General features: G+C 45.8%; 1 protein-coding gene across 3 annotated transcripts in view; it reads left to right on the forward strand.

The window, feature by feature from the left end:
• Positions 1–22,269, forward strand: part of LOC114665423 (CDP-diacylglycerol--glycerol-3-phosphate 3-phosphatidyltransferase, mitochondrial) — a 94,743-nt gene that overhangs the window by 68,652 nt on the left and 3,822 nt on the right. For all 3 annotated transcript variants that reach the window (XM_051936551.1, XM_028819987.2, XM_051936552.1), the window contains exons 8-9: positions 18,410–18,558; positions 20,274–20,432. In XM_051936551.1, the coding sequence (XP_051792511.1) occupies positions 18,410–18,558; positions 20,274–20,393 (269 nt within the window). In that variant the 3' untranslated portion in view covers positions 20,394–20,432. The remainder of the gene's footprint in view (positions 1–18,409; positions 18,559–20,273; positions 20,433–22,269) is intronic.

A 22,269-nucleotide genomic window follows, 5' to 3' on the forward strand; every position in this document is an offset into this window, starting at 1 on the left:
GTAGAACTCAGGTCTATTTTTAATAGTGAAAGTAAGAGCATTTCCACACGCACAATGCGAAGGTAACTCAAGGGATTGAGTGTGAACAGCTGTGTAGCCGTAAGAAAACCACTAATCAGTGAGGCAAACCGGAAAAAAAGGCCTCAATTTGCTAGGGAGCATAAAGATTGGACTCTGGAGCAATGGAAGAAGGTCATGTGGTCTGATGAGTCCAGATTTACCCTGTTCCAGAGTGATGGGCGCATCAGGGTAAGAAGAGAGGCAGATGAAGTGATGCACCCATCATGCAAGATCTTGGTGAAAAATTAATGCAACACTGGATGGAACTAAATCTTGTGACATTGCAGAAGCTTATCGAAATAATGCCACAGCGAATGCGTGCCGTAATCAAAGATTAAAGGCGGTCCAACGAAATATTAGAGTGTGTGACCTTTTTTTTTGGTGGCGACTTTTTTTTTTGGCCAGGCAGTGTATATGTATATGTACAGTATATGTAATATATAATGAGATAGATAGAAATTGTCATACTCCAGCAGCAGCATAGTGATAAAAAACAACATTAAAGAGTGATAAACTATATATATGCCAAATACCAGACTCACTCATCACAAAATCTCTCGAACCATGAGGACTTGGAATTTGAAATTTGGGATGTAGGTTACCCTTGGCCCCTTAGGTGCTCGCTAAGAAACAGTTTTAAACATTTCATGGTCCAAGCGCAAAACTTCTTATAATTTTTTTAGACCTGTTTGTCTGTCTGTCCGCTGTTCACGAGAGAACTACTTAACGGATTTAGATCTGATTTTTTTCTATAATTTGCTTGAACATTCCGGTTGATTTTGCGACTTTCTCATCGCGCTAAGTATCACAGTTCGCTTGCAGGAGCGATTTATTTGCGCTAATCCGAGACGGAGGCTGCGGGCCGAGTGATGTCAGGAGTGGGGAGCCTGGCCGGACCCTCCTCGCTGTCCTGTTTCACTGCTACATGGGCGGAGTTGCAGGGGACGGCTAGTAAAACGTGTGTGAGCTTATGAGTGTTTGCTGTTTGCTCCGCGTCAGTGACATACGACACACACACACTCGCACATACATCTTTAAAACATTAAACAAAGCCCATACAGCATGTTTAATCGCTTCACTTAATATTTTTAATAATAAACATGTTTATTTCTCGCATACTCGCTTACACACACACATCATTTGAGATGCAGACTGACAAGGATGCCTCTGTAACTTTATAATTATGCGCCTTTAACATTTTCCATAAACGTGTACAGTAATCCCTTGCTACTTCGCGGTTCACTTTTCGCGGATTCACGACTTCGCAGATTTTATATGTAAGCATATCTAAATATATAACGCGGATTTTTCGCTGCTTCCCGGGTTTCTGCGGACAATGGGTCTTTTTACTTCTGGTATTTGCTTCCTCAGTTGGTTTGCGCAGTTGATTTCATACAAGAGATGCTATTGGCGGATGGCTGAGAAGCTACCCAATCAGAGCACGCACTTAAGTTCCTGTGTGCTGCTGATTGGCTCAGCGACGGAGTGCTGCATTAACCAGGAAGTCTCATCTCACTCATTCAACATTACCGTGCTCTTGCTACTGCATTCAGGGGATTATCACCTTCAATCGTCATCATTTTTACTGCGCAGCATATTCATCACCATCATCACGTCATATATAGCTACGTGTACTTCGCTATACAGTAAGTGTAAACTTATCTACCGATTTCATATTGCTTAGCAGTTGTCCCTGTTATTAATGGAGTAAAGGGTGGGTTGTAAACAATACAGGGAGGGTTTAAAAACGTCCAAATAAACGTTAAATAATTAAATAAATATGGTGTCCCTACTTCGGTGAAATTCAGTTATCGCGGTCGGCCTTGGAACCTATCTCCCGCGATAAGTGAGGGATTACTGTATTTTAATCTCGCTCGCCTTGTTTCTTTCAGCACTTGTAACCGATGTGGATGTGACAGCCTCTGCCATGGTCACTTGTCGTGTCTGTAGTCCTCGCTTTTCAGCCATTCTCTGGACGTGTTTTGCAGTAGAGAAGTGCCTGTCAGGCGATGAGTCTCGTCTGTGTCCTACCACAGTACTGCGCATGGTGCGAAACAACTTACCGCCACTTTAGTGTAATACTTCAGCAAATTGACTCGCATGGACTTCAGCAGAGATATTTGATGGCAGATGTGATCTTTTTGCGTAGCACATCGTGCAGACTTGGCAGGGGGCTAAGATGAGTAGTCATATTTACAGAAAAATCACACTGATTGGACAAAATCGCAAGGCTGCACAAAATTTGCAGGGATTGGTTGAATTTGCGTTAATAGTTGTGATTGCGACAGTGAAGCCTCCTGGAGGGACTGCGGTAACTTCACATCCATTATTAGGAAGTCGAATGTCACGAGGTCCTCGTCATGTGCAGTTACTTTACCTGCCTGGTGGGTTTGGCAGCATCCGCACTTTCTGGATCTTCACTGGTGTTTTGTTCCTACTCTAAGGCAGCACAACGTCGGCGTGTATTTGTGGTTACATGTATGCTGTATTCAAAGCAAACCAAAACTAAAATAAAGATAAATACTGAAGGAAGTGGAAGTGAAATTCATATATACAAATAGAACTGGCATTTAAAAAAAAAAAAGAAAACAAAATACATAAAAAGTACATCCTATATATTACAAAAAGCAAAGCAGCATTTTCTGTTTGCAAATAGAAACCCTGCCATAAAGAATAATATTGAGTTTGGCAGCTTCACACGTGGCGCTCGTTTCTTTTTTCCATGATAACAAGCGTATGTAATTGTTACGCCGACCCGTCAGTTGGTCTGTTTCTACACACATTTCTAGAGCTGATCGTTTAATATGCTAAGATTAGTGCATTACTTTTGAACAAACCGCTTTAGTTTTGTATAAGAATTTGAACAGTTCCTGACGTCACCAGACCCACTGACCGCGTCACTTATGTTTCCTTCCTCGTGCCCATTGCTGTTCATTTGTGGCTCTCGCCATTGGTCCATATAGCAGTCTGTCTGCCACACGTATGGTAAGAATCCTTCTAATCGGGTAGGATGCCCCCGGTAATTATTACTGTTTATTGTTATCATGTAACTGGCAGAATCCCAATTTAATCAGCCTGTCTCTATTCAAAGAACTGGTTATAAATCTTCAACTCTAGAATCCTTTTTGTTACTCCGGTCGGTGGACCTTTGGCTCCAGTTCATGTTCTCGTCGCAAGTTTTCCTCCATGAATGCAAATCAAAGAGCTGGAGAATAAAAACTGCCAAGTAAGCTCATGCGTTCATTATTTGGGCTTCCCTAACGTTTGTGTCTTCAGAAGCATAATAGACTTTTACTGGAACTGGGGATGGAACAGAACAGGCCTAAGGCAAGCGCTTTAGTGCAGCTAATCTCCTCGGCATTGAACAAACCTAATCCTCTTGGTAAGGAAGCACTAAGGTACAATTATTTGTTGCTTTTTGTTTTGTCCTGGAAATAAACTGTACGACATTAGGCTAAAGACCAAAGGCGCATTTTATAGTCTTCATTTATAATAATCTGCTTAGGGCTAGGGACCAGAAACACAATATATAGGAGGGCACACTGTGTAACTGTGCCATCTGCTACCTTATTTACCATTCTCAAATGTGTAGGGTATACGCTCAGCAGCCACTTGGGTGCACCATGCTAGCACCGGGTCGGGCCTTCAGAACATAGATTCAATAAGGTCCTTGGGGATTGTGGTCCATATTGACATGATGGCATCACACAGTTACTGCACATCCATGATATGAATCTCCTCTTCCAGCACATCCCAAACGTGCTCTATTGGATTGAGGTCTGCTGACTGTGGAGAACTCAAGAAACCAGTTTGAGGTCACCTGAGCTTTGTGAAATGGTGGCTTATCCTGCTGGAAATAGCCATCTGAAGATGAGTACACTGAGGCCATAGCGCAACAATACTCCTGTAAGCTGAGACATTTAAATGATACTCATTTGGTACTAAGGGGCCCCAAAGTGTGCCAAGAAAATATCTCCCACACCATTACACCACCACCAGCCTGAACCATTGATGCAGGGCAGGATGGACCCATGCTTTTGTGTTGTCGACGACAAGTTCTGGTGCAGGGGATTAGGGAGGACTGTGGTTGTGCACCGTGAGAAGTGTCAGGAGGTAACCAAATGCTTGTTCCCCACCACGTGCCATCTCTTGTGTGAGAAGTAACAAAGATGGCTTCCTGATGTGCTCTGACATGGTAAATATTTTTACCAGTGACTTGTTTCTGCCCGTATACTGCACAACGGGCAGTCAGAAAATCGAGAGTACACCTTATGAGAAGGATTTAGGAGTCATAGTGGACTCTAAGCTATCGACTTCCCGACAGTGTTCAGAAGCCATTAAGAAGGAAAACAGAATGTCAGGTTATATAGCGCCTTGATGTGTGGACTACAAGTCACAGGAGGTTCTGCTCAAGCTTTATAACCCACTGGTGAGGCCTCATCTTATCATATATCACTAGTATTAGCCAGCTGCTCAGTGGCTCAGTATTCAGGCCTGCCTCTCAATGGGCCTCCTGTGTTTGGCTTGGTGCTCATGAGACGTTGCCACTGAGGTTCTCTCGTGCCATTACTGTCTATAGCACTGGATTTTGCGATCATAATGATTATGGTGGTCTGTCTTTGTTGCACGTGCATTCTGTATACCGCACTTAACGCTCTGCTGTTCTTGTTTGCCATAATAAAGACATAAACCCCAATAACTTCATGGAGTTTGCTGCCACCCAAGTTTGAGGGTCACCAGTTTGTATCATGTCAAAAGCTTTCAATCTAATCCAAAGTCAAGATGCTAGCCCCAGTGGCTCACGAGTGATCATGTGATAGCATTAGCATTTTATAAATATACTAGCAAAATACCCGCGCTTCGCAGCGGAGAAGTAGTGTGTTAAAGAGGTTATGTAAACATATATATACATAAACATATATACATACATATCTACATATACATATACACATATATATATATATACACATACATATACACACATAAATACACACACGGACACATATATACATATACATATACATATATATATATATATATATATATATATATATATATATATATATATATATATATATAGAGAGAGAGAGAGATACACACACACACACACATATCTATCTATCTATCCATCCATCCATCCATCCATCTATCTATCCATCCCCGCGAAGTACTGCTTTTAAATTTTTATTAAGAAGAAAAGAAAACCTTTTTAAATTGAGGTAAAATATACCAATAACAATTTGTTAAGGATCTGTTTTTTTGTGAAGCTGACTTCACACAGCCTCTCCGCTGTTTTATAAACAAATGCCATATAAGGTCTTCCTTTTTTGTTGCTTCGCCAACGGAAGCAGCCTTTTTATTTAATCCACGGGTTGTCCAGTGTTTTTTTGTTCGTTTATTACGATTGTTATAGTTCTGTTTGTATAGCACGTTGTCAGTTCAGCACTCTGGTTGTAATATGACCAAGCCGTGCAAGCACAGTCTTGAGAATGCAACGTATAGTTGTACAGGAGAAAAGCAATCTTGCCTCAAATCAATGGCAACCTTTTGTAGGTCTATGAACTTAATTTAAACTTTAGGTTTACATGGTGCTTTGTTTCCGACGTGCTGCGTTCAGTCAGTTCACGTGAGCCACTGTCTTATGTGATGTTGCGATGTCCACGGCTTTATTTAATGTTAGCTAAGACCCGGCACTTAAAAGTTTCTCGCTACAGCAATTTTTAATCCGTTACAAAGTCATCCAAAATCTCGTTTATACCTCGTGTCTTCTCATTAAACTTGTATCTCGCGAATATGGTATTGCAAACGGGAGCGTTTCTATATACTTAATTTAAACTTACGTTTTACACCATGCTTTGTTTCCGCAGTATCGAAGTGATCACTCGTGCTGCATTCAGTCAGTTCACGTGAGCCGCTCTCTTGTGCCTTCTCAATTGTGTAATGAATGTTTTCTTCAGCGCTCTTTGGGGCTCTTCCTTGTTTTCAGTTCACGTGATTACGTAGGAGGCGTGATGATGCCATACGTGACTCTGCCTCCTCCATTACAGTATAGATGGACAAAAAAGAGGTTCCAGTTATGACCATTACGCGTAGAATTTTGAAATGAAACCTGCCTAGCTTTTGTAAGTAAGCTGTAAGGAATGAGCCTGCCAAATTTCAGCCATCCACCTACACGGGAAGTTGGAGAATTAGTGATGAGTGAGTGAGGGCTTTGCCTTTTATTAGTATAGATAGATTTCATTTTGTGTAACATTTTACCATTAAGCTTCATCTGCCCAAAAGTCTCAATGCTGTCCAGTTCTGTTTCTAATGACTTTGATGACGCCGGAGTGTCCGCCAGTCTACCACTTGTCAGTAGCGGCGTTGGTATGCGTATACAGTATGTATGTATATGTTATAGAAATTAATAATTCTTTTTTACTCTTCTAAAGGAGACGGTTTAACATCATACCCTGGTTTATTGTTATTATCATCTCAGGGTTTGCTGTGCGTATCCAGTTCCACTTTTTCACCCCATTCCCTGGGCTTACTATTTTACTATCTCAAGATTGTTGAAGATTACATTTTATGCTTACAGTAATTGGACTGTATTAGCAATAGATATCGCAGTTGTGTTCCTTGTGTGCCACTGCTGGGGGGCTTGTTTTGTTTAGGACGTGCACCGTCTCAAGGTCAGTCAGAGGACTGGGACTGGGGGGGACAGAGATAAAGTGATCTCTAATCTGTCCTTTTAATCCTTATAATTATAAGTGCCAACGTAGCAATAGCCTTACAGCAATAACTCTTGGGAAAATTGGAAATTAAGGTCAAAGCCGTCTTATTTTCAGTTAAGACTAAAAAATGACAATAAAAGTACAGAAGTAGCAGCGTTGTGTACGTCCTCATTCCAAATTAAAACGTCTGGCCATCCCTCACGTATCCCTCCAGTCCCTCACCTCATACACGGCACTTTCCGTTGTCTTCTGCGTTGGCGCCAGTTTTTCTCTTCATTTGTATTACTGTTATCTTCAGCATTTTTTCTGCAGCTTCATAATTTCAACATACCACTGTGAAAACTTTTATTACTTCATAAAATTCAGTAATAACCTGTGAGAAACAGATCAGGAGACTATCGTGTCATTTCACAAATACCTAATAGCTGCGGCTTGACTGAAGTTTTGGTTACATTTATTTATTTATTTAATCAGGTCCTTTTCAATTTCGGTGCAGTGATGGATTCCAAGCCCCTGTGTGCATTTAAGCACTTTTAGCTCGGACAGATGATCTTCTTGGTGTGTTTCGTGCTGCCTTGTCTTTGACCACCTGTGGGTTACAGAAAATGATTTCTTATTGCAGTGTCAGAGAACAGGAGGCCCCCGACTTGTCTCATTAACTTTTTAAATGTATTTTTTCTGAGTTGCTTCTCTTTGTTGTTTGATTTTTTTTTTCCTTTGTAATTTCTGTGGCCTTATACAGTCAGACCACCATGATGTTAGTTGGTGCCCAGGGCTGTCCATCAGTGTGCACAAACGTCAACCTTTGGGTTTATCTTTCATTTTGAACAATTAAGTGCAAGTGCATACGTTAAAGTGTAAAAATGAGCCATCAGCTTGATTGTGTGTGAGACGCCACTCTTGGGGTGAGTAGCTCCGTCTGTTATATAGTGCCTTTCAGTTCTATCTACCAACCAACCAACTGGAAAGTATTCCCAGCGCATCACTTTGTCCACATTTTGTTATGTTACAGCCTTATTCCAAAATGGATTAAATTCATTTTTTTCCTCAGAATTCTACACACAACACCCCATAATGACAACGTGAAAAAAGTTTACTTGAGGTTTTTGCAAATTTATTAAAAATAAAAAAACGGAGAAATCCCATGTCCATAAGTATTCACAGCCTTTGCTCAATATTTTGTCGATGCACCTTTGGCAGCAATTACAGTCTCAAGTCTTTTTGAATATGATGCCACAAGCTTGGCACACCTATCCTTGGCCAGTTTCGCCCATTCCTCTTTGCAGCACCTCTCAAGCTCCATCAGGTTGGATGGGAAGCGTCGGTGCACAGCCATTTTAAGATCTCTCCAGAGATGTTCAATCGGATTCAAGTCTGGGCTCTGGCTGGGCCACTCAAGGACATTCACAGAGTTGTCCTGAAGCCACTCCTTTGATATCTTGGCTGTGTGCTTAGGGTCGTTGTCCTGCTGAAAGATGAACCATCGCCCCAGTCTGAGGTCAAGAGTGCTCTGGAGCAGGTTTTCATCCAGGATGTCTCTGTTCATTGCTGCAGTCATCTTTCCCTTTATCCTGACTAGTCTCCCATCCCCACAGCATGATGCTGCCACCACCATGCTTCACTGTAGGGATGGTATTGGCCTGGTGATGAGCGGTGCCTGGTTTCCTCCAAACGTGACGCCTGGCATTCACACCAAAGAGTTCAATCTTTGTCTCATCAGACCAGAGAATTTTCTTTCTCATGGTCTGAGAGTCCTTCAGGTGCCTTTTGGCAAACTCCAGGCGGGCTGCCATGTGCCTTTTACTAAGGAGTGGCTTCCGTCTGGCCACTCTACCATACAGGCCTGACTGGTGGATTGCTGCAGAGATGGTTGTCCTTCTGGAAGGTTCTCCTCTCTCCACAGAGGACCTCTGCAGCTCTGACAGAGTGACCATCGGATTCTTGGTCACCTCCCTGACTAAGGCCCTTCTCCCCCGATCACTCAGTTTAGATGGCCGGCCAGCTCTAGGAAGAGTCCTGGTGGTTTCGAACGTCTTCCACTTACGGATGATGGAGGCCACTGTGCTCATTGGGACCTTCAAAGCAGCAGAAATTTTTCTGTAACCTTCCCCAGATTTGTGCCACGAGACAATCCTGTCTCGGAGGTCTACAGACAATTCCTTTGACTTCATGCTTGGTTTGTGCTCTGACATGAACTGTCCACTGTGGGACCTTATATAGACAGGTGTGTGCCTTTCCAAATCATGTCCAGTCAGCTGAATTTACCACAGGTGGACTCCAATGAAGCTGCAGAAACATCTCAAGGATGATCAGGGGAAACAGGATGCACCTGAGCTCAATTTTGAGCTTCATGGCAAAGGCTGTGAATACTTATGGACATGTGATTTCTCAATTTTTTTATTTTTAATAAATTTGCAAAAAGTAAACTTTTTTCACATTGTCATTATGGGGTGTTGTGTGTAGAATTCTGAGGAAAAAAATGAATTTAATCCATTTTAGAATAAGGCTGTAACATAACAAAATGTGGAAAAAGTGATGCGCTGTGAATACTTTCCAGATGCACTGTATTTATCTATCTTATCCTGCCTACTATACTAAAACTAAAATCTATCCATCCTCTCTCCCTCTCAGCTGTCATCCCTCCGCTGTGGCTCTGATGGCCGTGTCAAGAGGGTGAAGTGTTCAGTGTGACATTTCACTTTCTTCTTCTTCTGCTGCCACCCTGTTGCCACAATGAAGACAAAGGGCAATGCCAGCTTGATTCTGCAGGGGTTACCGTAACTCTGTGCTCTGTGTCCTCGCTGCCTTTGATGGCAGAGTAAATCACAGGAAACCGCTCTTGACCTGATGAAGGGTTTTAGTTGTGTCTTTAACGTCTGATGCTAAATTGTATTTAATTGCATTGAATGCTCGTCCAGTAATGCATTTTGCTGCAAACAAAGACTCCGAGTATCGCACAATTAAACCAAGTACAAAGACTAATTGCGTTTGTTTTGGCCTGATGCACAACTCCATGGTGGCTCAGGGCAGCACATGTGCCTTTTGGATTTTTTTTTTTTCTTTTAATTATTTTTAAATGTCCCAAAATAAGCAAAACAACATTCATTTATCCTCTTCCTTACTGTCTGATTTTGTTTTATTTTTTTTATTTTATTGGACATTCTTGGAAAAGAAAGAAAGAAGAGCGAGTTGCCCTCCCGTCGTGCCCCTTATTCCCGCACATCCTAACAGTTTCTTCCAGTGAACGACGGCCTCCAAGCAAATCTTCTTCTCTCAGTCGAGGATTCTGTTTAATTCCTTTTGGGAGAATTGCCGGAGCTGATAAGAACTTCTTTTATTTATTCAATCAAAAGGGCATTTCTGGGTCGTTTCTAGTAAAAGCCAGCACTTTGAGAAGACTGGAAATGGATTAAAATACATTTACACAACAATCAATTGCCATTAACAGCGTAACATTTTTACTTAATGCTGTGTCAAGTTAATCTTCAAAGAGAAGGGAGACGCCACTAAGTAAAAGATTTTTCTTCATTTCTTTTGTCAATACATTAACGAGGATTTATTTTATATTATGGTAAGTGAATAACAGGAGTTATTCCCCATAGAGTGGGCTGCGTGTTTTGTTTTTTTTTTTATATTCTGCTAAGTCTCCAGACGTGAGGGCAGCTGGGGGGGGCCGACAGACAGACAGACCACCGCAGCACAGGCTTGTTTTCCCAAAGCCCGTCTTAAGCGGCACGTCACCGTCAGATAAAGGCCGGTGAGGCTCCTTCCAGTTACTCCGGCCACGTCATTCAGACGGAGCGGCGCAGCAAAGTGACATTTCAGTGCAAAAAGAAGCACTTGTGCCTTTCTACCTAATTAAAGCTTCATGTCATGGCTGAAAGAACACTGATCCCATTCACAGACACGCCCGAGGTTGGGGATTGAATTCAGTTTGATTGTTGGGACTCCACACCACCGTGCAATTAATGAGGCTAATGCAGATGATGGCCGAATGATGCTGTAGTGCACGTGACTCGTCCTCAACCACATTTACAGTATCTCTGTAGTCAGTAGACGGACTGGGAGAGCACCGGGGGGTCACGAGGTCACTGGAGAGGGGGGGGGGTGGCGGTCCGGATGTCTCTGTAGGAGGACGAAGGTCCAAGTCTTTAGAGGCCTGGTGCTCCTGTGTCTCTTCAGAGAATCCTCGGCTCCCGCTGCTTTGACTTTGTGTTGCTCACGGAGTCCCGAATGAGGCACATGACCCGCATTGTACGGAGAGTGACCCGGCTGACAGGACCAGGCCAAGGGGTCGCCCACGTAACACCTGGCTGCGGCAGATAGCGGGCCATGTCCGGGGGGTGGTGGGACTGGCCTGCGTGTTGCTAGCCAGGATCCCGCGCTGTTTGGTCGTATGGTGGGTGCAGCAAGGCGCTGTAGCAGTGCAGGCCCCCCAACCTGACCTGGAGTGCAGCTTCATGCCTCCGGCTGTACGACAGGTCAGAGTTGTTCTGTGGTACTTAATAAAGAATTGTGCGTTAGAGGTGTTCAGTATCTCAAGATGGCCACCGCTTTTAAACTTGCATACTGCAGTCTGTCTTCATGTTTTTGGCACAGTGGGGCCCTGTAAGAAAAAGTTCAACCCCCAAAATCCCAATGAAAATATAAAAGGGGAACTGCAAACTAATCAGTTCTGTGAAAAACAATTTAGTCAAGAAAATATATTTCTAAATCTATGCATTTCAATTACACAAACCGATGCAACGATCGTGTCATGTTTGAGGTGTGAGCTGGAGGTGTCACCGCGGTGGGACGAGCGTCATCAGCGTTTGGTGTGAAGTTTGTTGGAGGGTCTTAAGGTCGGGGGTCCTGGTTTCAGATTTGGTTTTTGTATGTAGAAGCAGCGGCAGTGGGATCCTAAATGCTCTTTCGTTTTAAAGACCCCACTCACTGTGATTTGTCAGCTTCAATTTATGAAGAAGTTAACTATCCATCCACCCATCCATCCATTATCCAACCCGCTATATCCTAACTACAGCGGCACGGGGGTCTGCTGGAGCCAATCCCAGCCAACACAGGGTGGGCGCAAGGCAGGAAACAAACCCTGGGCAGGGCGCCAGTCCACCGCAGAGAAGTTAACTAGCGAGATGAAAGATCAGCCGACAAATCGAGTTTATTCCTAGACGGGTCTTTCCTGATGTGTTCATTCAGATGAAATGGATCAAGAACATTATATATATAATATAAAAAATCTGTCTGCTGTTCACGAGACAACTACGTAACGGATTTAGATCGGTTTTTTTTCTTCTAGAATTTGCTTGAACATTCCGGTAGATTTTGCGATTTCTCTCATTGCACTAAGTATCACAGTCCGCTTGTAGGACTGCATTATTCACGCTAATCGGAGTCAGAGGCTGTGGGCCGGGGGGGGGGGGATGGGGGTTTAACGCGTGACGTCAGGAGTGGGGAGCCAGGCAGTGCCCTCCTCGCTACGTGGGTGGACCCCCAGGGGGCGGCTAGTTCATTATATAGCACAAATAGTGGGGAGCCACTTGAGCCTCCAGCAGTGCGCAGCGTCCATGCCAGTCCACTCGACTCGCCACACAGCTATATGGTGGTGAACGGGTGAGAGAGAGAGAGAGACAATCGGAGAACAGGGGATGATTAGTGGGCCGAAGTAGACGAGCCAATGAGGGGCACCCGCTACTCTTAGGATTGTTTTGACCCCAGAGAGTCTGGACTTTGCTTTTCAATCTCATCCGGAGGACAGCACCATCACTTCACTGGGACATACTGATCAATGCCCAGACCTCGGGGTCAGTACCCCCGCTGGCCTCACCCACACCCCTTCCAGTAGTTAATAAAGAACATTTGGCCGAGACGTTCTCTGATTTAGTATCCACTCTTTCCATGTTTTCGCGCCCCCTATGGTGGTGGGTGTGTGAGGTCCCGTTTCCGTGCATTCTTTTAGGTTTCACCGTATTGCTTTGCTTCAGATGTGACAACAAAGAGTAGAACTGGTTGTAGCCATCGTGGCCCCGCTTGGACACATGAGATTGTCCTCAAGCCCCTCTAGATGACGTGTGTGTGTGTAGTGGGACTTCAAGGGGTGGACCTCCACATCTCCTGACCCTCCGCTGTTGTGTGGTGTGGTGGCCGACGGCCGTTCAGTCCGAGATAATCTGGCCAGTCCTGTTAGTTTAGGCAGCAAATTTAAAAATGTGATTTCTGCTATTTCTTGTGATATTTTATTTCTCTCCTATCGTGTTATTTTGTTAAAGACCTTCATTGTTGGTCTCCTCATACCGAGCTGTTTGTTTTAAACCTGCTTTTTCATTCTGTGTGTTTTGTTTGTTTTTGACTTTTCTCTCTTTAGTTCTTCATGTTTTTCTGGGAAGGAGAGATCTGATCTGTTTTCCTGGCATACTGCCTGGCTATGGGGGGGGGGGGGGGGGTGTTTTCTAGAAAAGGAAGGAAGGAAAAAAAGCACTATGAACTTTGGAGGTCAAAGTTCACTTGATAGCTGCTGTCACTGCTTTGCCACCAGAGACCAACCAGGTTGAGGAACGTCTTTAGGCCTGTGAGCCGGGGACTCAAATTCAATAGCAGCACTTAGCGAAACGGGCAACAAGTGTTGGTGGAAAGGGTTCAGATATTTCTGGGGCGACAGACGGCGTAGTGGTTAGCACAGCTGGCTAGTGGGTCCTGGGTTTGAATCGTGTGCGCTTTGCATTTTCTCCTTGTGTCTCGCTGTCCTGCTGGGGTGAGGCCCTGCCGTGCTGTCTCCTGCTTTATTCCCAGTGCTGCCAGGGTGAGCTCCAGCTATCCGTGAGCCTGAACTGCAGGTGGTGGCTTTGAGGTGATGCTGACGTGTTCCTTTTAGATGATTTCTGGATGTTACCGCTGGGATTTTTTGGCCCCACAAAGTAGTGAAGCAGGTGAGGCCTTCAAAAAGAGCAAACGAGAGCAGGCCAGAATCCACAGTGAGCCGCCCCAGGCAAATGGGAGCTGTGGGCCTTTTCAGGTCCCAACATTGGGAATGAGCTTTTAAAGGTTGCTGTTTGTGTTCTGCAGACTTGCACTCCAGGGAAGTCCTCCTTGTGCTTTCAGTGGGTTACTCATTAAAGATGGCGTTTCTGCCAGTCATGAATCCATCAGGTTTGACCAGCCCCCCTACACCAGTGGCTGAAATGTGCCCCCACAGCACAGCAGAGCTGCCATGGTTGCCCACAGAAGGCAGATGTTGTACTGCACACTAACTCTTGTGACATGTTGATGCGCTCCATGCAGTGCCATCTTAACGTGTGGGCACAGTGGCCACTGGCCAGCGGCTCACAATGTTTCTGTTTTGCTATCAGTGGGGGTCAATGATGCTGTTAAGTGGGCCTTTCTGCCTTGCTTGATGCCATGTTGTGCTGGTCGCTGTCCTGTCAGAATGGTTTCTCACCTGCGGCCCACCTAACAAAAGCCTTCTTTTCTTCTTCACCGGACGTGGAGTGACCTTTCAGTCTGTTGGTGTGTCTGCCATTCCTAAACTTCTTGTCACGGTGCCCCAGTGTCTGTGCTTGCCATCCATTATGCCCGCTTGTTTAGTAACGTGTGCTGCTCATGCACTTCATTATTTCAAATCCAGTTTGCCGTTTTTAGCATTTAACAAATACGTGTAATGGCTGAGGGGATGTCGAGGAAATGTTCTCGTTTTCATTTTGGGAATTAAGCCGGCGTTGTTCAAGCCCAGGAGTCTGGACAGTTGATCCCGGAGGTTTTTCTTGCAGCCCAGTTACTTGTTTATGGACCAGTCATTGCCGTCAAGCGGTTCTTTGTAGTCTGATGGCCTGTGAGTGTTTCTCGTCCTTAGATCTCACGTTTTTTCATTTCCATGGGTCTCGTGCAGATGACTGGTAGTGGATGACGAAGTCTCGGCCCTTCACGTTTTCCTCTTTAGTATTTTATTAGACCCGACAATAAAGACGCGCAGGTGTAACAGGAAGCCCCTCAGATGGAGGACTGCTGGCTCCTTTGTTGGTTTGCAGCGCATCGCTGATAAGGGGGCCGTCAGAACGGTGATGAGCAGTTTGGGGGGATCTGAACGAGCAAGATGACCAAAATGAAGCATAAAAATGTGAGGTGAGCTTCAACAACAGGAGACAGTTAAGAACGTAAGAAACTGCGGCCGCCACAGCCCCCCAGGATGGACCGTGCAGACCCCCCGTTTCAAATATTTCATGACATGTGAATTTGTTTCTGGAAAATGCAAGATGATGTTTGTTACTTTTGCTTCTGTCCTTTTGTAGTTGGATTTGTTTTGCTGTTGTCTTCCGATTTCACAGTCGAATAGCCAGCTGTCTTCAGGGAAGTCTCTCATGCAGGCGCTGACACTCCATACGGACGGGGGGGGGGGTAGCAGAGCCACTGACCCGCCACATGCGGTGGCTTGGAGTCCTCAGGATCTTCTTGGATGGCTGCTGCTTGGCCTCCAGCTGGCCGACTGGAACATCCAGGACGCTTGAGAGAAATCGAGATGAGTGTCATCTGCCATGACGGCGTTGTGTGCCACTGACAGATCAGCCGCCTCTCGTTTATTTCCCTCGTTTTCTTTTTAACCAAACTTGGTGAGGTCAAACGTTCATGTGGTAAAAGACAACAGAAACCCACTCAGCTCCTTCGTGTTGTTATCATTTATAAGAAGAGGCCTGGGCCGAGGTGACCTGCGGTGGTCTTACGTCCCTGAGCAGTTCAGCAGATGTTCATGCTGACGCCGTTCTGGAGGGACCCGGGATCTCAAATCGTAAGAAGTTTGACCAGCTGGAGGAGACCCCTCAGACGGGTCTGTTTAGCTGATCACTTGGCTCTCCCAACATGTCATCCCGGCCCCTCTTTAAGGTCGGCAGGATTTCTGTGCCACTTGGTGTAAAGAAGTGTTTCCTGAATGCACAGCCCCCCAAGTGTTTTAGGGCAGATGTCTGCTAAAGTCAGGAGCTGTAAACGTCACTAAAGGTTCACGTTATGTTCTAGACAGACCCTCACTGCCTTGGGTTCCGCATGTCCGTGAGTAAACGACGTCTGGAATGGCAGTGACTTTGGGCGAGAGACCAAAACAAAATACTCTGTGGTTATTATTGCTGAATCGGACTCTGACTTCTCGAACTCCGTGATCTGCAGATTGAAAATGAAAGTCCGGTGTGTCTGACTGGCTGCCCTTGCCTGGCTCCTTCGAGGTTGCTGCCCTCTCGTGTCCTGGAGGACCACTACAGCACGTCCCGACTCTCTCTTCCTGGACCTCCCTCTGTCTTGAGCCCCTCTTGCTTGTCCAGCCTCTCAGAAGGACTACGGTTGGTCCCTGTGGTCTCTCCACTTCTCTAACTTTGGACGGTGAATCCCGTGAAGGCTCACAGTTCTTTCATAATGCACTCTAAGATAACGTGGAAGGAGACCAAAACAACCTGACGTCTTAGTTCAATGTGCTGCTGCTGGAGTATGGGAATTTCCCCTTGGGATTAATAAAGTATCGCTCTATTTACTCACATGGACCCCCAAAAGGGTCGGCTCTGCCTTTTAATTACACATCCGACTCATGAGTCCAACTGCCAGAGTTGTGGTTTTTAGTGAGCAGAGGCTTCATAGCAAAAATGACATTTGGGCTGCCAGCCTATTTTTAGGCTGCTGGACGCAGAAAGAAGTGGTCCGAGTGGTGGGCGCTCAGGCACCTCTAGTTGATGGCTACCGGCCCAGGACAAATCGCTTGTCGTGCCTGAAGACCCTCCAGCTCTGTTCCGCTCACCACTTTGTCTGACAGCCAGTAGTGTGCTATGTGATGGAGTCGGTGCCGCTGTGCCCGCAGTTAAGCTTCAGCCTCCTGCCCATTCTGTGGTGGTATGTAAAACAGGAGATGTCGGACATGGGGGGCTCAAAGCATCTGCACTTCTTCATCGCTGTTGCTGCACTCTGTGCTTGTACTTGTTAGTGAGTGAGCACTCGGTGGTGGTCTGCTCTCATGCACACCCAGCTTTGGAAATGCGTCACGCGACGTGCTGGACCCTCCTGTGATGACACCTCAGCGTGTTGTCCGTTCGTCTTCCCCTGACCCTGAATGAACTGATCTTCTCCATGTGTTCCATTCATTCACATAAGAAAATGTCCATCCATCCATCATCCAACCCGCTATATCCTAACTACGGGGTCACGGGGATCTGCTGGAGCCAATCCCAGGCAGGGTGCCAGCCCACCACAGGGCACACACACACACACAGTAGGGACAATTTAGAATCACCAATGCACCTAACCTGCATGTCTTTGGACTGTGGGAGGAAACCCACCCCAGGTCTCCTTACTGAGAGGCAGCAGTGCTACCCACTGTGCCGCCCTAAGAAAACGTAAACGGAGCCAACACCACGTAATCGTACAGAAGACGCCGCCATCCTGACACGATGTACCACTGTAGAGCCCAAGAAGACAAATGTGTAAAACAACCTCGTGCCATACGGACCTGAATCAGCGAGTGGGCTGAACCAGAGGGGCTGCTTGAGGTTTAATCTTCTGATGGCTTATTTCTGGATTGTTTTCAAAATATTTTTTGTTGTGTTGACCTCAAAATTGCATTACTGTGCACATATTAGAGTTCCATAAGTAACAGGTACTTTGTTTTATTCTCTTAAATCTTGTGTTTTTTTTTTTAAGATTTACGTCCCTTTCATTTTGCAGTCGCTTTGTAGTGTAGTGTAAGTGTAGTGTAGTGTAGTGTTAGTGTAAGTGTAGTGTAGTGTAAGGTAAGTGTTAGTGTAAGGTTAGTGTAAGTGTAGTGTAGTGTAGTGTAGTGTTAGTGTAAGTGTAGTGTAGTGTTAGTGTAAGGTTAGTGTTAGTGTAAGTGTAGTGTAGTGTTAGTGTAAGGTTAGTGTAAGTGTAGTGTTAGTGTAAGTGTAGTGTAGTGTTAGTGTAAGGTAAGTGTTAGTGTAGTGTAAGGTTAGTGTAAGTGTAGTGTAGTGTTAGTGTAAGGTTAGTGTAGTGTAGTGTTAGTGTAAGGTAAGTGTTAGTGTAAGGTAAGTGTTAGTGTAAGTGTAGTGTAGTGTAAGGTTAGTGTAAGTGTAGTGTAGTGTAATGTAAGGTAAGTGTTAGTGTAAGTGTAGTGTAGTGTTAGTGTAAGGTTAGTGTTAGTGAAAGTGTAGTGTAGTGTAAGGTGTAAGTGTAGTGTAGTGTTAGTGTAAGGTTAGTGTTAGTGTAAGTGTAGTGTTAGTGTAAGGTTAGTGTAGTGTTAGTGTAGTGTAGTGTAGTGTTAGTGTAGTGTAGTACAGTACGGCCATCGCAGCCCACCACTGTTTCAAAAATATGGGCAGGCTGGATAACGAAAATGGGGGGAAAAAAAAATGCCAACCTCCCATTCTAATTGATACGTCCAGGAGACCCTCTAAGGCTCTCAGAGCTGCAGCCCCTCCTGCCAGGGTCGAAACCAGGCTGGTGACCCACCACACTCAGATTTGGACAGTTTAGGGTCGCCAGTCAGCCTGAGTGACAGCTTTGGGCCCAAGAAGAGTTCCGAATTTTACACAAAGTGTCTGTAGACTGTCCTTTGACATTGGGGTGGGGCGTGTGTGTGACCCCGTGTAGCCCCCTGTCCCATCTTCTTTCAGTTAACTTTGCTGAGTCTTCTTGTCTTGCAGGTCTCTGGTATTATTTGAAGGAAACTGACCGGCCCTGCCTCACTTTGATTGGCTCTCCCAATTTTGGCTATCGTTCTGTGCACCGAGATCTGGAAGCTCAGGTTGCCATAGTTACTGCAAACAAGTCACTCCAGGCTAAGCTACAGCAGGTAGGCCATTGTCACTTTGGATTTAGGGGGTCTGAACCACATGGGCTTGTCGTCATCCCCGTCTCCATTTTGTTACGTTCTGATGGCTTTACAAGTGCTGAGGCCCGGCCTGGTGCCAGTGATTGCTGTCACTGTGGCACAGTGGGCATCAGCGGACACACACAACCATGAAGAAAGGTTCCATCTTTTATGGAAGGTGATAGGCCGGTGATCCTGACTGAAATCCCCCTACCACATTGCCATCATCCCCAGCTCCTCGGTCTTCTGCTTACCACAGCAGTGTTCAGAGCCCCCTCTGGAGCTGGGGTTGTCCTGGTGGTCATTGGCTCAAGTTTGTCACATCTCTGCTGTAGAGAACTCCTTTGCTTCCATGTCATCACTCATAGATGGATATGTGACTCACTAGTGCTGGGCATGAGACAGTCAGGGCTGTAAGGGACGGTGCTGGGGGGCATTCACCCTCAAAAAGTTGCTTTAAGAGATTGATGGTTAGGGTTCCTGAAACGTCCACTACACTTGTGGAGTGTGTGACAAGGTGACAAAGAATCAGACAGCAGACCGTGTCCTCAGCCTTTATGGGGTTATTGTAAAGAAATGTGAATGGTGGGTTTCGTTGGAGACAGACCTGCAAGTCGTTTTTCAGAACATTTTCCTGTAAGGGTCTTGTGAGCTACAGGCCTGTCCAAGGCAAGAACGACACTTGGGTGGGCTGCCAGTGCGCTAGAAGCCCCAGGCCTGCTACTGTGAAGTGCACACCTTCATGTTCCACCGCACACACACAGTGACGGGCTGAGGAGGTGGTGCACAGCACTAACAACTGTGTCGCCTTGCCACCCGTGTTAGTACAGAAATGACAGGCTGCACTTTCTGTTCCAGGCCCCAAATTCCCTTTTTACACAATTCACGTTTATAAATAAAGCCAATCGCCTGCCTACATGAAATTCAAAAGAGCCGAGCAGGTTTCACTCGTGTTTTTCCCCGACTTCATGTTTCCATTTGTGGTTTCACTTTTTCTGGAGCTTCCCAGGGCGTGTGATTTTTCGAGTTAGCACTTGGCTAAAGTCTGTCAAATGACACACATGCATTTCTGAGAAGTGGACTTAAAGCAGCAGTCGCCTGCCCGATTTAGACACGGCTGCCGAAAGTCGTCCTGCGCCTGTTTACATAAATGTGTGAGTGCGGCGACCCGACTCGACCACAGAGGAGATTGAAATGGAGCCCACTGTTTTTGGTGTGGCAGCAGGAGGGGATTGCAGATGACTGATGGGCTGAGCACAGTGTGACACAGACACCTTTATCCAAGGTGACACGTTTGACCAATCCATAATGGTCACAATACCATCCTAGGTGGTGGTCTGCTGGGGGAATAACACAAGGCACCTGAAGATGACCTTGTCTGAGGCTGCCCGTCTCCTCCACAGCATGATGTTCTTAAGCTCCTTTAGACCCTGACGTGTTACTCCATGGCATACTGAGAGGTGCTCTGGGGGTCCTATGGCTGTCTAGGGCCTTTCCTCCTTTTTGCCGAGCCCGCGGAGTGTTCTTGAGGTGCCATTTCCTTCCTCCTCGTGCTGTTGCTCAGGCCCCATTTGACTTTTGTGTTGTGTTGTTTCCTCTCCTCTCGCCTTTACTCAATTCCCCGTATTTTCTCTTGTCACATTTTGCTGCAGTGCTTGAGGGTCTCGTGCTCTGACCAATCAAATTGTCTTTTGCAGGAGCAGGAGCAGCTTTACGAGAAAGCAACTGCAGTATCGGCCTCCACCTTCAAGCACCCAAACCGCTATGTCAAACTGTGGGTGAAGCTGGTGACGCCCCTCATCAAGAATTTCTTTTAGCTCTTCAGTGAAGGGTCGCATTTTCAGCTGAGCCCACAGGTAAGAGAACTGAAATCATCAATGCCCTGGCTACGCCAAGCCCACTTCACTTTGCTTTTCACCTCTCTCACAGTTTGCCCCACTTGCCATCCGGTTTCTCCTGTACCAGTCAAACCCGAGTCCACAGTAGCTGCCAGTTTCCACTCCTCCATGTTACTTATCTCTATAGATTATTTGAGCACTCCTCTGCCACTGGTCCTGGGTCACCAGTTAGGTCAGAGACCCCTGATTTTTACCAGATGCACCTCAGAACAGGCCCTCCTCACATAGCTCAGCAGGTTTGGGCCCAGTTCGTACTTGGATTGGAGACCATCTAGGAAAAGCTTGGGTCGCTCTGGAAGAGGTGGTGGTGAGGCCAGTAGGAGGTACCTAACATATGGGGTTTGGGTGGGTGTGTGGGACCCCCAATGCCCCAGTGCAGTGTTGTAAAGTGGTGCTGTTTCTCAGATAAGACTTAAAACCCAAGTCCTGACTCTTCCTGGGCATCCTTTGAAAAGACAAGGGTGGGCTCCAGTGTCCTTGTTAAACCAGCACAAGAATGGCTGCTGCATGTTGGTGGGGTGGTGCAAGTGGCATTGGCTCTGTAAAAATGCTTTGAGTAGGTTAAAAAAAAAAATATAATTATTAATGAAGATTTGGTAGGCAAGTAGCCAACCTGGCTGCACCTAGAAGATGGCCGTCGAGTCCACTGGGTGAGTAGAGGGTGCTGGTGCCCCCCCGCACTCTGGTGGATCCTGGTCCTTTTTCCTTCTCTTTCTTCATTCCAGTATTTAGTTAAAACTGAACACAGAGGTGTAAACGAGACCACCTTAGCCAGTTGACCAAAATGCAAGCAGTTGTGTAGCTTAATACCTATTGGTCCGTTTTCAAACCAGCTGAACCAGTTTAGGGAAGCCCCAAATCCCCCCCACCCCAACACAGGCCCAAATTTAGACTCTCCAGTCAGTCAGTCCGCTCTGCACCTTTAGGGTTGTGGAGGCCAAAGGTAAAGTTTTAGCTCCATTAATGGCAGAAGGCAGCCTGTGTGAGAAGGCCAAAAATTAAAAAAAAAACAACAATCCACCCCCCCCCCCCCCCCCCCCTCCAAGCCTGACAGGCCCGCCTGTGCTGTGACTCCTCTCTCAAGTCCCAAAACATTTTCACAAGGAATTCTCAGCCCCAGCATTATTTTGAAACAATTTAAGAAAACATCTGTTTTGTCACAATTGTTACTGGAATGTGAGTCACCTCAGAGGAGTTTGGGGGGGGGATTGGGGTTGGGTTGTTCACAGCAACCTGTTGGCCTGCAGCGCCGCGTGTTTGAGACGCACACACACACACACTTGTGAAATTGTCAGTTTTGTTTTTTTTAAAGTTGATTCAGTATTTTCTTAGAAGCTCCGCTATTACCAAGAGTGCTTCTCGTAGGAGAAGTTCATGTGCGATCGTCAGAGCCCACCGTCAGTCATGTCGGTGGGCCGATGGATCTTCCTGAGATCAGCTGCCTTGTCCACAAAGTGTGCCAGCTGGCCCCCTGCTCTCGTGTATTGACGTTGAGAATGTCCACAGCGGGGCTGTCAAGCTCCGTTCCTGGAGGGCTGCAGGTTTTCATTATTAATCCACTCCTAATAATAATAATGGAACATTCTTAGTTGCCTTGATTTTAATTGACTTCCATTTAAATTTTTTGGCAAAAGATGACGAGGCCAATGGGGATCTCACTTCCATGTGTTTCATACAATAGCTGAAAAAAGTGGAGGGCTGAGGAATACTTGTGTGCTGGGGGCCACAAAATATTGGGGGGGGGGGGGAAATGGCATCAGAATGAGAACACAAACAAGGCATGTGATTAAATAAT

This window comes from Erpetoichthys calabaricus, chromosome 14 (genome assembly GCF_900747795.2).
Source record: "Erpetoichthys calabaricus chromosome 14, fErpCal1.3, whole genome shotgun sequence".
In the NCBI taxonomy this organism is placed as follows: Eukaryota; Metazoa; Chordata; class Cladistia; order Polypteriformes; family Polypteridae; genus Erpetoichthys; species Erpetoichthys calabaricus.